This window comes from Eschrichtius robustus, chromosome 1 (genome assembly GCF_028021215.1).
Source record: "Eschrichtius robustus isolate mEscRob2 chromosome 1, mEscRob2.pri, whole genome shotgun sequence".
Lineage (NCBI taxonomy): Eukaryota > Metazoa > Chordata > Mammalia > Artiodactyla > Eschrichtiidae > Eschrichtius > Eschrichtius robustus.
In genome coordinates this window covers 59,793,162-59,808,362 of record NC_090824.1, presented here as the reverse complement: position 1 = coordinate 59,808,362, position 15,201 = coordinate 59,793,162, and the positions used below count along the sequence as shown (strand labels likewise).

Sequence of the window (15,201 nt, the reverse complement as noted above, 5' to 3'; positions counted from 1 at the left end):
ATGCGATTATACAGAAAATATAAAAAGGAAAAGTTTTTCTTTCAGTGTGTGCGATTTTAAATCTCTCACATTAGTTGGATTTGAATATGAGCGATCCTATTTTATGTTAATGTTAAGAACTTTATGAATGTGATTAATTTTAAGGTCTTTCCTCTTTGGTTCACATGGGGAAGAATGTATATAATGTTAATCAATTTGAGAAATATGCCACCAAAAGGAGAGTAAGCCTTAATTAAAGTTATGAAGAAGTGTTTATAAGACCATAAGTCTAGTTTTTACCTTAGCTCAATCCTCACTGAGCTAAGGTAAAATAATATAATAAAAACCCAGAGAAAATAAGTGGCAAGATTCAGCAGTATTCCAAATAGTTGTGATAGTTCATTTTACATTGGGAAGAGTAAGCTTGAATTTTATCCAAAAGAAGGAATTGTCTTTTTAGTCTTATAAAGGTAATAAATAACAATTTATTTCTTACAGATCATTAATTTCCTAGAGTTCTATTAAGATTATATGAAGTCTGAATAAATCTCCCAATACTATGCTTCTTAAAAATAAAAATGAGCCAGTATACCATCTAAATCTTTTCATGATCTTGATTTAGGTAAACCCAAGTAGTAGTACTCCTAAAGCTTAATTAATATTGAAATTATATCAGGAAAAAATATACTTTAGAACCTCGTAAAGATGATTAACATGTGGAGTTCTAGAGTTACATGAAACAAAGCATTCTAGGTGTTTTAATTAATATTTTCAGTAGGGATAGTGTGTTCTATCATTTCTTAGTATATGTTAATAGTAGAATGATTATTTGTTCTTTATAGAAAGCGAGCCAAAGATCTAGAAGAAGAATTGGAGAGAACCATTCATTCTTATCAAGGACAGGTATGTGCGTGTGTGTGTGTGTGTGTGTGTGTGACTTAAAACAGTTGTGATTTGTTTGAATTGGTATCTGTTTTGATGCAGGAGTATAGTTACTCTCTTGAGGTTTTTGCACATGGCTGTGGAACATTTCTAGGGAGGCAGAGATTCTGAAACAAGAGATATTGTTTAAAGTTGCCATGTGAACTGCTGCTGATTTGGGAATTTGGATTGCATAAATAAATAAACATATATCAGCATTGGGGGCTTATATTTAGTCTGGCTAGTTGTCTCTTAATTGGCACCTCCTATTGTAATTGATAATTGTGTAAAATAGAAATGTTACTAGACAAAAATTTTAGTTGTCTTTACATTCAGTTTTTGTTTAAAAGTATAATAGAGTAGATCATATGTATATGAAAATTTGCTTTAAAATGTTACTTGCTGACTTTTAGAGATGCTTGAGTTATTTTTGAGTTTATGAGTTGTGTACTAAATCATAGTGGTAAGTGTGAATGTTTTTTACTGAAAAAAATAGTTATCAGTACTATTTTAATGACTTTTTCAGATTATTTCTCATGAGAAAAAAGCACATGATAATTGGGTAAGTATTAAATTTTCTTAGGCTTTTTCATCAAATTGTTCTTTTTCCTAATTTAAATGAGCAGTGTAAAAAGTACACTTTTAAAACTGAGAAAAAAGGTGGTGTTTAAAGAAATCAGTTTCTTTTAATTTCACCAGTAGTGAAATTGTGTTCCTTATGAACATACTTTGTTATGATAAAGTTATTCACAAAATCTGACCTTTCCTTCTCTGCTTTCAGCACATTGCTTCTTTGCAAGGAGCTTATACTCTTTGGGGGAGGTGAGGTAGTGTTCACGGACTTGTTTCAGGCACTGTATTGTCAACTAATTACTTGTGAACAAATTACTTAAAATTCTCTGGGCCTGTTTACTCATCTGTAAAACAATGGGACTGTACTAAGTAATAATCTAGAGCCCCTCCTAATTCTAAAAGTTATACAATTCAGGTATCTGATTCTCATTGTTGAATTACTTGTTACACATTAAGAAAAAGACCATCATGAGAAATGACATGTCAGTGCTCGGGAGGAACTGTATGAGGAAGTGATAAGCATGTAGATTTTGACTAATGATCAGGATGATCCCTCTAAAATGAAGAACTATTGTTAATAGCTGGCCTTTGGAAGACTTGTCCCTTGCAGTGTTCAAGGGGAAGCAGTTTGCACAGTGGGTGAATATGGGGTCTGCAGTCAACCTGTCTTGGTTGATATTCTGACTCTATCACCTACCACCACCAGTTTCCTTACCTAAAGACAGAGATATCATTAGTACCTATTTCATAGAGTTATTGTGATGGTTAAATAAGATAATTCTGTTAGCCAGGTACCTGACATATAGTAAGCACTCAGTAGATATTAACTGTTAAATTATCACTGTTGTTATACTGAAGCTTGGAAGGTATTTTTTTTTTAGGCATGGATGTTTCTTGGAATGGAGATTTCAACTTAGAGTGAGAGATTATATGTGTTGAATGTCAAGGTCCTTCCCAATTTTGAGATTTTTGTATGCTTCTGTATTGAGTGGTCAAGTGAAGATTTGTTTTTGAATTAATAAGCTGGGCTTGGAAATGAATTTAGTCTTCTTCACCATTCCTCACCACTTTCTAAATACTCAGATGCAAATTATTTTTTAAAGATGGAGAGGAACTGATGTTTATTAATATCTCTTATGTTCTAAGCACTGCACTTAAAGGCATGTTACATATATTACTCATTCAGTCCACACTGTAACTCTGTAAAATAGGTATTATTATTCAGGTCTTACTGGTGAGGAAACAGCCCAAGGTCACATGATTAGAGAGGGAAGATTGGAAATTGAAACATTGACCTTTCAGATTCATAAGTCTTGTACTTTTTCTTTTCAATACATTGAATCTCTTGTTTAGTAAATAATGACATTGACTTTAAATTAAAACATGCAGAAAATATGCCCTTCATTTCTCAAATTGAAAAGATATTTTTCAGATTTTATAAAAATAATATATACTTATTGAACAAAAGTTCATACCATGTAGAAAAGTACAAAGAAGTAATCAGCAGTATTACTTTAATTTATTCCATACTTTTCTTGATACATTTAGACATAAAGCACATATATATGTTTAAAAAAACAAAATCATATATTAACGTTTTATAACCTGCTTTCTTAATGTATCATAGATATTTTTTATGAATGTTTTATAATTTATATAAACCTTTCCCATTTTATAAACTTTTAGTTTGTTTCCACTATTTTACTGTTATAAATAATTTCATAATTTCAGATGTTACTTTCTCTATTGAGCATTTCTTTGCTCCATCCTGTTAGATTTAATCTTTTCTTCCTTCAAACTGTCATAGTACTTTGCTTTTCTGTGTCCCGTGGCAGGTACTATGGTCATTTATATTTGTCCTTACCACAGATTTAAGCTTATAGAGACTGTTTCGTTTTCCATAACACCTGTTCCTAATAGAATCTTTTTTGCATATTGTAAATATTTAATATCTGAATATGAATGTTTTGGAATACAGTGCAGTTATTCACTGTAATTACGGTGTTTTTTTTTTTTTATATCTACTTTATTTATTTATTTATTTATTTTTTGGGCTGTGTTGGGTCTTCAGTTCGTGCGAGGGCTTTCTCTAGTTACGGCAAGTGGGGGCCACTCTCCATCGCGGTGCGGGGACCGCTTTTCATCGCAGTGCGCGGGCCTTTCACTATCGCGGCCCCTCCCGTTGCGGGGCACAGGCTCCAGACGCGCAGGCTCAGTAGTTGTGGCTCACGGGCCCAGCTGCTCCGCGGCATGTGGGATCCTCCCAGACCAGGGCTCGAACCCGTGTCCCCTGCATTAGCAGGCAGATTCTCAACCACTGCGCCACCAGGGAAGCCCTGTAATTACGGTTTTTGCTAACCTTTGGGTATAAACTTTTCAAGTATGAATCATTGCCATCAGTTTATTTTTATATTTCTCTGTTGTAGGTATGTCTTTAATATATACGATACTATAATCAGAGTAGAAATTACTTTTGACTTAACTATGCATTTTTTTGGTGCCATATGCTTAATAGTAAATATGTTACACTATAGACAACATTTAGAAATGATTTTAGTTCTGCATTATTAAAAGTTAAATGAATTGGTATTTTGTTAACTAAAACTGTTATGGTGTAGTATTCTTTTTTGTTAGTACAAAATTGATTATATAATTATATATCAGAAAAAGATTTACACATGGAATCTTTTTGATATTGAGTGCTAAAATGTGGTTAAGCTATATTTTTGGTGAATATTTGCCCAGTTAAAGTCAATTCTCAGGTGCAGTTCACCATTTTAAGTGAACACATTTGATAATATAGTTCTTTTTACTTGTAAAAAGTTATAGTTATAGACTGAGTTAATTTACCTACCTTTTTGTGATTCTTACATTTGCTCTAGTGGATTGCATTAATCTGGCAGGTCTGATGTTCCACACCCTGCTGTTTGTAATCTGGAGAGTCCACAGAATAACTGGGAAACATGCAGTATTCTATACAAGCTTAATTTTGCCCACAACTATTTGGATACATTGCATGTTCTTGGTATAAGTGTAAGGTTTTTTTTTCTGTAACATATATACTCTGATTTTTATTAAATGAAAGTGTCTCTAAGCAAATGTAAAAGACTAAAGGAATGTATCTGTACAGTGCTGTGTACTTAATAAACACGCAGCATGATTTGATTATATTCAGCTATTTAAAAAAATGGCCTTTACCAGCTGTGAAACTGTTTTAGACCTTTATAGGTTCACAGAATTATAGTGATTTCTTTCCAGAGATGGTTACTTTGTTCCATAGCCAATGCGACCATGCATAATGATCCTGAGTCTCAATTCCTAAGCTTGGGTCCTCTTACATTGCTTTTGTCATTTTATTTGCATAGTTACAGCACCAAATAATGCTAATCCTTGACTTCACATCTAGCTAAAAGCATTTCTTGCAAGTACATGATTAAACTGCAGCCTTAGGCTCATGTCTTCTGGTTATATGAAACTCATTCCCTTTTTAAATAATTTTCTGAATTAGAATTTTTTTACATTGAGTTTACTGAAATGGATACTTAGTTACTTAAGTGACTGTGATATTTGTACGCCATTATTGAGATATTTGTATATGCTTATCTTTCATTTTAAGTTTTCATAAATGTTTTTAAAGATATATTACTTTCCTTAAGTTGGCAGCTCGAACTGCTGAAAGAAACCTCAATGATTTAAGGAAAGAAAATGCTCACAACAGACAAAAGTAAGTATCTTAGTGGGAATACTTTAAAAACTTTAGTTATGACTTTTATTCTTAGTTGTCATTTTAGTAGTTAGTTAATACTTTTATAAGGATGAACAAGAAAGCTTTCAGTGAACCCAACATATCTAGTGGTAAAGTATCTATTAGTTTTACTAGGAGTTACTAGATTTTTGTTTGAAACACTTGTCTTGGAGAGGTTACTCTAACAGAAGGTAACTTTTCACAGATTCTTTTGTAAAAAGTAACTTAAAAAAAATTTTTTTTTTTTTAAACCAGTGTAGGTAGAGGGAGATTACCAGAGATGGAGACAGAAAGGATGAATCTCTCTGATATAGTACTTCTCAGAGTATTAGCATCTTTTAATGAATAAGTGGATAGAATGTTTATTATTTCTCTTTTTCCCTGGTTTTATTGCATTGGGTGGCATTGCTTTACAATAACAAAATGAATAGGAGGATAAAAGGGTACAGTGTACAGTCGAAGGGAAGAGTAAACGCTTTTCTATGAAGACTGTAAAAGTCTTCCCACAGTGTTATAATTTCTTGACAGAATGTACTATTAACATTATCCAGTATTAGTTTTAGTCTTCTTGCTTGTCTTTTCTACTCACAAATGAAAACTGAATGATTAAATGTTTTATTTCAGATCTGATGGTCAAGAACTAGAAATAAGATTCTTTTAAAATGTCATATTTTTCAGATTAAAAATTTAGGAGTAAAATAGTAGGATGAGTTAATCAGATTCCAATTGTATGTTATGATTGGAATCATATGGATAACATTATAATGGAAAGCATATGGGACTCAAAGCTGGTAGCCCTGTGTTTTAATCCTGGTACTTTCATTTTGCATAAATCATTTAAACTGCTAGCTTCACTTTCCTTAGTTGTAAAATAATAGACTTGAACTGGTTGACCTTGGAGGACCCTTCAAGATCTTTCTAAAATTTGGATTCTGTGATATAGTACTCTTTGTACTCTGTTTTTGAAGAAAAAAACAGAACAATTCCAAGCCTCAACAAAACATCACTATTACTAGGCAAAGGAACCTGTTACCCCAAAATAAATAGTGGGGGATATGGAAAGGTATTTTGGTTAGAATGATTTTAAAGGATCTGTTTCTCTTATGTAGATATTGAGATAGTGAAGAGTAGCTTGTACTTAATAGTGGCAATTTCTTGAAATGTGGGTGCTTCTCTTGGATGAGTAACTTAGAGATGTTTGTTCTTTATTTGCAGATTAACTGAAACAGAGTTTAAATTCGAACTTTTAGAAAAAGATCCTTACGCACTTGATGTTCCAAATACAGCATTTGGCAGAGGTAGTTTTTTTTTTTTTTTAACACCTCATTTAAAATACATATATTTATATATATATTGCATATATAGTTTATATTAGTGTGAATTAACACTGCTAATAAATATTTTAGATTTTGGAGCTAGGGTTCTAATCTGAGTTCTCTCACGTTCTCCCAATTTTCTGAGTTTTGTTCTCTAGCAATAATGTAAATAATGGCTGCCTCCTTTGCTCAGTGGCATTTGGTAAGATAATGTATGTTTAGTACCTTGAGCTCCTTGAGAAGCAAAGTGCTTGGTACATAGTAAGGTACTCATTAATTATTTTTTTGGAGAATGAATAAGGATTGCTTAAATGGAATAGCATTGCGACTGTTAATATATTAACTTTTCTTTGGAATTTGCTTGAATTATAAAAATAAGAATTAAAACAGCCGGTTTTAAATTATTTAAAAGTATTCATTAAAAAGTTGGGAAAACCTTAATAATCTGAGTTTTGATTGCTTTAATTATCCCTAAAAGAAACAGTTCTTTGGAAGATGTATTTAATATTTCTGTCCATTCATTAATGAGTTAGCATCTTTATGATCTCATACTATTCCAAATAGTTTAAATTTTTCCAAATAATTTTGGTTGAATTGGAATTAAGCTTCTAGGGAAGTGAAAATAAACTTATTTTTATATAGGTAGATTCCCCTTTTACTAACTGTTGAAAAGTTATAAAAATCACTTTTGAGAGTCCAGTTTCATTAAAATGAAAGTATTTCTACATTAAAAAATAGAAGATTGTTATGGATTTCAAATAGGAACAAAATCTGAGTGGGGGGAATTATACAGAAGGAATTTTTATCTGAATCTAATGCAAAAAAGTCTCAGGGTAAATAATGCTTTGATCTTTTGTTGTAACTATATTTGAATATTATATAAGCTACATAATAAAATTTAACATGTTTTGAAAAGTGTTATTTTGGTGGCATTTAAGTTTGTTTGTTTTTTGATGTTGTTGATTTTTGATCTTTGGAAGTATAACCATTATTTGGGAATGGTGAAGTTTGTAAAATTATAAGGCTCTTGGTTATACGGTTTATAGATAAAGTGATTTATTTAATGAATTATTTTACGTAAACTGAATTTTCACTGGTGATGAATCAAAAGTAATTTCTGATGTTTCAAGAGTATTTTGTGGGTTTTTATTCCTACTTTTCAAAATGTGAGCTTTTCTCAAGTAATTCATGGCCCAACACAGCCTATCTGGCCCTGATTTAAACAGAGCCCTTCCATGTTACAACCTTCACCAGCTTAAATATATGGAAACATACTGCCATTAAAAACAAAACAAAACCAAACAAACTTCATGCCCCTCAAGTCCTCTTATTACTCTAAAATATGATGTCCTTTGCTTAATATTGTATGGTTATTCAAGTGTATTAGTTACCAAGAAGATGATGTTTTGATTGACTGAAGTGTCCATTTGGTAGATAGACTTTAAAAACAGAGGGTTCAATATTTAATTCTATCCCATATCAGCCAAACCTAAGGCATGGTTAGTATTTAAGACAGGGATTAAACTTAAATTGGCAATAGAATGACCCGAAGGTAATTGTTGAAATGGGATTCTAATCTGTAGTGTAGGTAATTGAAACTATGAACTTAAATATGCTGTTTTAATTATTCCAGAGCGTTCCCCATATGGTCCCTCACCATTGGGTCGACCTTCACCTGAAATGAGAGCTTTTCTCTCCCCTCCAACTTTGTTGGAGGGTCCACTCAGACTCTCACCTTTGCTTCCAGGGGGAGGAGGAAGAGGTATATTGTTTAAACATCTTTATTACTCTAGATTTCTTCCTTACTTTATATTTTCATCTCAACTTATCTTTAAAATGATCTTTAAAATAAACCTTTGCAAAATACAGGCATTCCTTGCACTTATTCTGGGTTACTTTTGTTTGGAAAGGAGCTCTATGACATCTAATTTGAATATATTTTTCCCTTAGAAACACTGTTATAATGGATTACATTTTGTTCAAGGACTTGATATATATCTTTTAAAATCATATTTTAACTTCTTAAAAACTGTATTATACTATATATCACTTTATAAAGAATACATAAAATATCACAATATAACCTAGCATAAAATTGAATTTTAATGAAACATTATTGGAATATAGAATTTTAAAAATCTTTTTTACCTTATTATCATGATCTTTTTCATGGTAGAAAATCAACAAGTGAAAGAGCCTTTTTTTTTTTTTTTTTTCCTAAAAACAAGGAATTCAGAAGTGCTCTCTTGAAGCCAGAGTTTTGATGGGAACCTAAAAGAGACCTAAATCATTTGTTAATACTTTGAGAAACTGACCCCAAATTGTCTGCTTTGTTACCCTCTTATGTGTTTTTGAGAATTTCCAGAGCCACTTCAGGCCCAAGCATTAGCTATTGATCTTTCTGCATTTACCTCATCAGCACTTACTGTGATGTTACCTGTATTATCTGGAGTTTTACTCTTTTTTTTTTTTTTTTGGAGTTTTACTCTTTTGATCTCTCAACTCTATTTTGTTTACTTTGTCAAGTTACTTTAAAATTTTCCCTTGACTTGTAGCAAAATTCAAACCTATGTATTCCAAAATCAAGAGTCTTAGGTTTTTTAGCCCCAAATCTGTGTTTATGTCATATTACACACCAACATAAATGTAATTGAAACCAGTCACATGAAATAGCACTGCCCTTACTATTTTTGATGCTTTCTGATATCTTCTATTCATTTCTATTCCATTTCATTAAAAAAGAATGCTAGTTAAGATTAAGTTAATTTCATGTACCACAATGGGTTGTAGCCAGCAGTCTGAAAAACAGTGCCCTAGAGATAAGGGTATATAATTGGCAAAACTGCAAATGTGAATCACTGGAAGTTGAATGACATAAGTCAAGGATTGCTTGTAGTCAATTGAATATCTGGAATAACAGTAAAAATTACCTTTGATTTCTCCTCTCCTATTTAAATTCCTTTCTTTTTAAATTACTTTCAAGATACAGTGTGGTTAGCATTTGCAAGTGTGTTTTACTATTCATTAGAAAAGCTACAGAAGTTTTAGGTAAGTTATCAGCAGGTCTTAAAAAGAGTTGTTTTGAATTAAAAGTTTCTGTGACCCACCAAAGAAGAATGACCTTTCTTTTCCTTCCTCTTGTTATTATTTTTTTTTTGAAAGTTTGGATGAGATATATGTTTGAATAAGGTTGAGTATAGGAAAATAATTTCTTTCTAGAATAAGTTGTATATAACTTTTGGACTGAATGAAAGATCTTAACCTTTAGCGTTTTCATGTTTGCAGTTTTTCACCTGGTAGTCACTTGGCCTGTACTTTGTTCTCTGGAAGTAAACAATCAGGAGAAAGCCTTTGAATGTCTCCTTTAAAGATCTGTCCTTCACTCTAGACAAACTCAGCCTAATGGACTCTCACACATTTCTCATTGATTTAATTTTCTGCTTTCCCAGCCTTTTTCTTCTAATGAACTGATTAGAAGGATGAACATGCTAGAAGGAATAAAGAAAAGTTGACCTTCTGATATAAAAGTCAGTTGGCCTCCTGACTCTACAAAAGAGAGTAGATAGGACAATTTTAAAGATTACTACATATTAAAAAAAAAATGGTTATACTTACTTGTACAAGTTACCATGAAAAGGTCATATTAGTTTTAGTCTCTTCTTTTAAAGGAGGTACTGAAATGTGGGAAGCATTTTAGAAAGATTTCTATTAAAACAATTTTTTTTAAAAAGCTGTTTTTTGAACTCATTCCCCCCTCAATGACAGATGAAGTATTAATTTATTTTGTTATTTAATGTTAAAAAAATTTTTTATATTTGTCTTTTTCGTTTTAATTGAATATGGGTTATTAATTGAGGTACCATTCTTTCTGTGGTCATAGAAAAGGAACTTTAAAATGATTTCCCTTCTTTATAAATGTTAGCATGTCAGTTTTTCTTATCCAAATGAGTGTTACCTTATTCAAAGTGTTTATTTCGACAGTGCTGTTGTTTTTGAAACTCTTGTTTTAGACTCGCCTTCAGAGTTGTGAGCTGTCTTTGAAGGTGAATTTGATATTTAGAAATTGCTAGAAGCCATTTAAAGCCAAATTTATTTGGCAGATAAAAAATTTGTAATCAGACTGGTTAAAATCATTTTGGGGCAGAGGTAGAGTCATGTTACAATATTAAGATCCAATTTTTTGAGTGGCTCTTAAGTTAATCTGAGTACATTTCTGAAAGAGTTGTTCTAAAAAATGCTTCGAGTCGTTTCAGAAATATTGAAATAGGTATATTAGCCTCAAAGGTGACTGTTTTAAAGGCATCATGCTCTTTTTGACTATTGGCATATTGGTTTAAGCAACAAAAACCTGATTTTATCATTATTACATCTGGTATAGAAATCTCTTACTTTGCAATTTACTTTCTACTCTTACTTTTTAGACTTAGTGGTTATAATTTTCAATTTAACCACTGATTTTATGTGTAAATAATGATGGTGATAACATTTAAAAATGAATTTTATAGGCAAGTGTTTGTTTATGTACATGACAAAATTATTTTTGCCTTTTTGTCTTAGAAATGGCTTTGGTAGGATAGAGTTACAGTCTAATGTGTCTTAGGGAAACTTTGTTGGAATCTGATTGTTTTTCCTTTTTAAAAAGGTCTGGATTTTATTTGATGATGGATCTTATAATACTTTTTTAGATAAAACATTGTTGTATTTTTCTTCTTTAATTAGGCTCAAGAGGCCCAGGGAATCCTCTGGACCATCAGATTACCAATGAAAGAGGAGAATCAAGCTCTGATAGGTTAATTGATCCTCATAGAGCACCTTCTGACACTGGGTCCCTTTCACCTCCCTGGGAACAAGATCGTAGGATGATGATTCCTCCATCAGGTATGGAAAGAGTATAGTTAATATGTTTATTTGAAAGGCAACCAGTATGTGCAACATACAGGAATGGAAGAAAAGAGGAGAACATGTGTGCCCTGTCTTAAGAAAAGCCATGGTATATATTAGAAAACAACAATACACACATTTCCAAACAGAATAATTAGGGATAATTGTTCACATTACAGAAGGCTGTCCTCTCTGCCCCCCCGCCGCCCCATGGAATGTCTTTATTGTTTTTGTTGCTCATAGAAGTGATACATGTTTATATTTATGTTAGAAAATCCAAACAATGGAGAAATGTATAATTAGGAAAGTGAAAAAAATCCCCCTCATCATCTTAAGCATGCCCTTCCCAGGATTTAGTTTTATATCTTTTAGGGAGTTCCTTTTTAGTATGCATTCATAAACCTAGGTATACCCATTCCTTCATCACTTCTATGCACTTATACTATTCACCTTCTTGTAATTGTCTTTTTACCTTGAACAGTATATCTTAGATTAATTGCCAAAATAAATATATTTACCAGAAGACTCACAGTAGAACATCCTGAAGTAAGGCAATAACTACTGTTCTCCTGATAGAACTAAAATCTCCCCTACTTTCTCAAGGAATGTATTTAAAGTTATTCAGCTTGCTAAACTTTTATTTATGCATAGTGTTTCAGGGACAGACACTGTTATGTAAAATGAGCTATGCCTGCTTTGTATAAATTAGTTACAATTTAAAAAATATACTAGTTCAGATTGCTTCCTGAGGAGTTGGAGGTAAGAATATTGTGATAAAAAAACCTTTAATTCCAAGAATTAGCCTTTGCTTTGATAGTGTGTATGTTCTATGAAGTGGTACCTCCTTTGGTTTGATATCACTTTCCTCGGTTTGATATCACTCGAATATCCGCTTCATAAAGACAGAGATTTGTGTCACTTTAGTTCACTGCTGTATCTCCAGCACCTAGAACAATGCTGGACCTGTAGTACTTGCCCAGTAAATATTTGTTGAATGAATGAATACCCAAATAATTCTCAGAAAGCTGAATATTTTTTCTTATTGTTTTTATATTTAGAAATATGTATGCTGTGACTTAAAAACTTAAGAATCTGTTAGCAGGTGGCATAGAACATCCTTTTTTCAAGGACTTTTTCTTGAGTAACTTTCATTTTAAAGTTTACCTGTGATAAAAATAAAGATTAATAAACTACAGCCCCTTTCTTAAGGGACTTGATTTCAAGGTTTTGGTGGATATCATATTTCTGTATATCTTTGTAGAGGACATTCCTTTTGAGAATTTACAAGCTGTCAGCACCAAGAGTCCCCGTCACATGCTCTGCCTACCTCCCCAAGTATTATCCAGTGTAGTGATTCTCAAACTTGGTTTATCATCAGAAATAATCTAGGGAACTTCAAAAAAAAAAATGCAAATACCTGGGTTTCACCTCATTACACCTTTTTTTTTGGTAAATTTTATTGAAGTATAATTTACAATGTTGATTTATATTACACCTTCTGAACATGAACTCTGGAGGTAAGCTCTCTATTTCTAAAAAACTCCCTAGGAGGTTCTGAGGATTAGCTAAATTTAAGAACCACTAATCTATTCAGTGCCCTTACTAAATGGAGACGGGCATTGAGTCCCTGAAGAGATTAGCTGACAATCTTAGGTTAAAACAGCCAGGTGAGGAGCTGAGACTAGAACTCAAATAGTAGTGACTGTTATTCATAAAATTGGAACATATTTTACATGTCCTTTAAAAACTGCCTGAAACCTGTAATTTTTCAGATATTTCGATATTGTCCCACAGGTCTCTGAGTCTCTTTTCATTTTGTTTCCAATTTTTTTTCCTTTCTTTTTTTGGTTGAATAATTTCTTTTGATCTGTCTTCACGTTTAGTGACTCTTCCCTCTGTCACTTCCATTCTGCTATTAAGCCCATCCAGTACAATTTTATTTTAGATATTGTATTTTTCAGTTCTAGAATTTCCTTTTTTTCTTTTAAAGTTTTGATTTCTTTGCTGAAATTTCTTACTTTTTAAAAATGATTATAAGTATTTTTTAAACCCCAATATCTGCTTTGAAGTCCTTGTATGGTCGTTCTAACATCAAGGTCATCTTGAGGATGGCCTCTATTGATTGTATTTTCCCTTAAGAATGGGTCACATTTTTCTGTTTCTTTGTAAATTAATTTTGGATTATATTATAGACATTGTGGAGGTTCTGGATTCTACTGTATTTCTCTGAAGAGTGTTGTTTATTTTGTATTACAAGACAATTAAGTTGGTGAAACTGTTGACTTATTCTTTCCTGTGGTGGGTAGCAGCTCAAATATCAGTTCAGTTTTTAGCCTTTGCTGAAAACTGCTTAAGTTTGCCTCACATGTGTGTGGTTCAGGGGTCAGCAATAGACTTGGGCAGAAAACTCACAATTTTAGGTTCCACTTCTCTGGCTCTCATGAGCTCCGTCCTTTGGTTTGTTTTTTTTTTAAAAAAACTCACACTGTAGAGTTTTGGTTTTTTTAAAATTTATTTAACTAATTAATTAATTAATTTTATTTTTGGCTGTGTTGGGTCTTCGTTTCTGTGCGAGGGCTTTCTCTAGTTGCGGCAAGTGGGGGCCACTCTTTATCGCGGTGTGCGGGCCTCTCACTATCGCGGCCTCTCTTGTTGCAGAGCACAAGCTCCAGACGCGCAGGCTCAGTAGTTGTGGTGCACGGGCCTAGTTGCTCCACGACATGTGGGATCTTACCAGACCAGGGCTCGAACCCGTGTCCCCTGCATTGGCAGGCAGACTCTCAACCACTGCGCCACCAGGGAAGCCCCGTCCTTTGGTTTTTCAAGCCAGAAAGTTCTATGAGTTTTGACTGCTCTGTGCTATAGTTTGACTGTGGTCTGATTTCAGGCTAAACTATAAAGGAAAACTCACCCCATATGGGTCCCTTCTTTCAAGTTCCCCCTCCTTTCCCAAATCTGCCTACTTTTGTTCATGCTCCAGAGTCTTCAGGTATTTATTTCATTATCTTAAAATTTTTTGATTTTTTCCAGTTTTATTGAGATATATAATTGACACACAGCACTGTGTAAGTTTAAGGTGTACTGCACAATGAGTTGCCTTACACACATCGTGAAATGATTACCTACCATAATAAGTTTAGTAACATCCATCATCTCATATAGATACAAAATAAAAGAAAAAAAGTTTGGGAATTCCCTGGCGGTCCAGTGGTTAGGACTCGGTGGTTTCACTCCCGGGGCCTGGGTTTGATCCCTGGTCGGGGAACTAAGATACCACAAGCTCCGTGATGCAGCCAAAAAAAACGAAAAAAACGTTTTTTTCCCTTGTGATGGGAACTCTTAATATTTATTGTCTTAACAACTTTCCTATGTATCATATAGCAGTGTTAACTACAGTCATCATGTTGTACATTATATCCCTAGTACTTATTTATTTTATAACTGGTGGTTTGTACCTTTTGATCCCCTTCATCCAGTTTCCCTTCTCTCTCCCCCCAACTCCAATAACCACAAATCTAATCTCTTTTTCTATGAGTTTGGTTTTTGTTTTTTCAGATTCCACATATAAGTGTGATCATGCAGGATTTGTATTTCACGTAGCGTAATGCCCTTGAGGTCCATTCATGTTTTCACATATGGCAGGATTTCCTTCTTTTTTATGGCTGAATAATATTCCATTGTTTGTATGTGTATATACATTTTCTTTATCCATTCATCCATCGATGAATTCTTAGGTTGTTTCCATGTCTTGGCTATTGTAAATAATGCTGCAGTGAATATGGGGAT

At 32.9% G+C, this 15,201-nt stretch overlaps 1 protein-coding gene across 5 annotated transcripts in view; it reads left to right on the top strand.

Annotated features, from left to right (window-relative positions):
• Window positions 1-15,201, top strand: part of MIA2 (MIA SH3 domain ER export factor 2) — a 105,001-nt gene that overhangs the window by 73,408 nt on the left and 16,392 nt on the right. For all 5 annotated transcript variants that reach the window (XM_068545878.1, XM_068545869.1, XM_068545887.1 and 2 more), the window contains 6 exons: window positions 822-882; window positions 1,427-1,462; window positions 5,130-5,197; window positions 6,434-6,516; window positions 8,168-8,296; window positions 11,254-11,412. In XM_068545878.1, coding sequence (XP_068401979.1) covers window positions 822-882; window positions 1,427-1,462; window positions 5,130-5,197; window positions 6,434-6,516; window positions 8,168-8,296; window positions 11,254-11,412 — 536 coding nt within the window. The remainder of the gene's footprint in view (window positions 1-821; window positions 883-1,426; window positions 1,463-5,129; window positions 5,198-6,433; window positions 6,517-8,167; window positions 8,297-11,253; window positions 11,413-15,201) is intronic.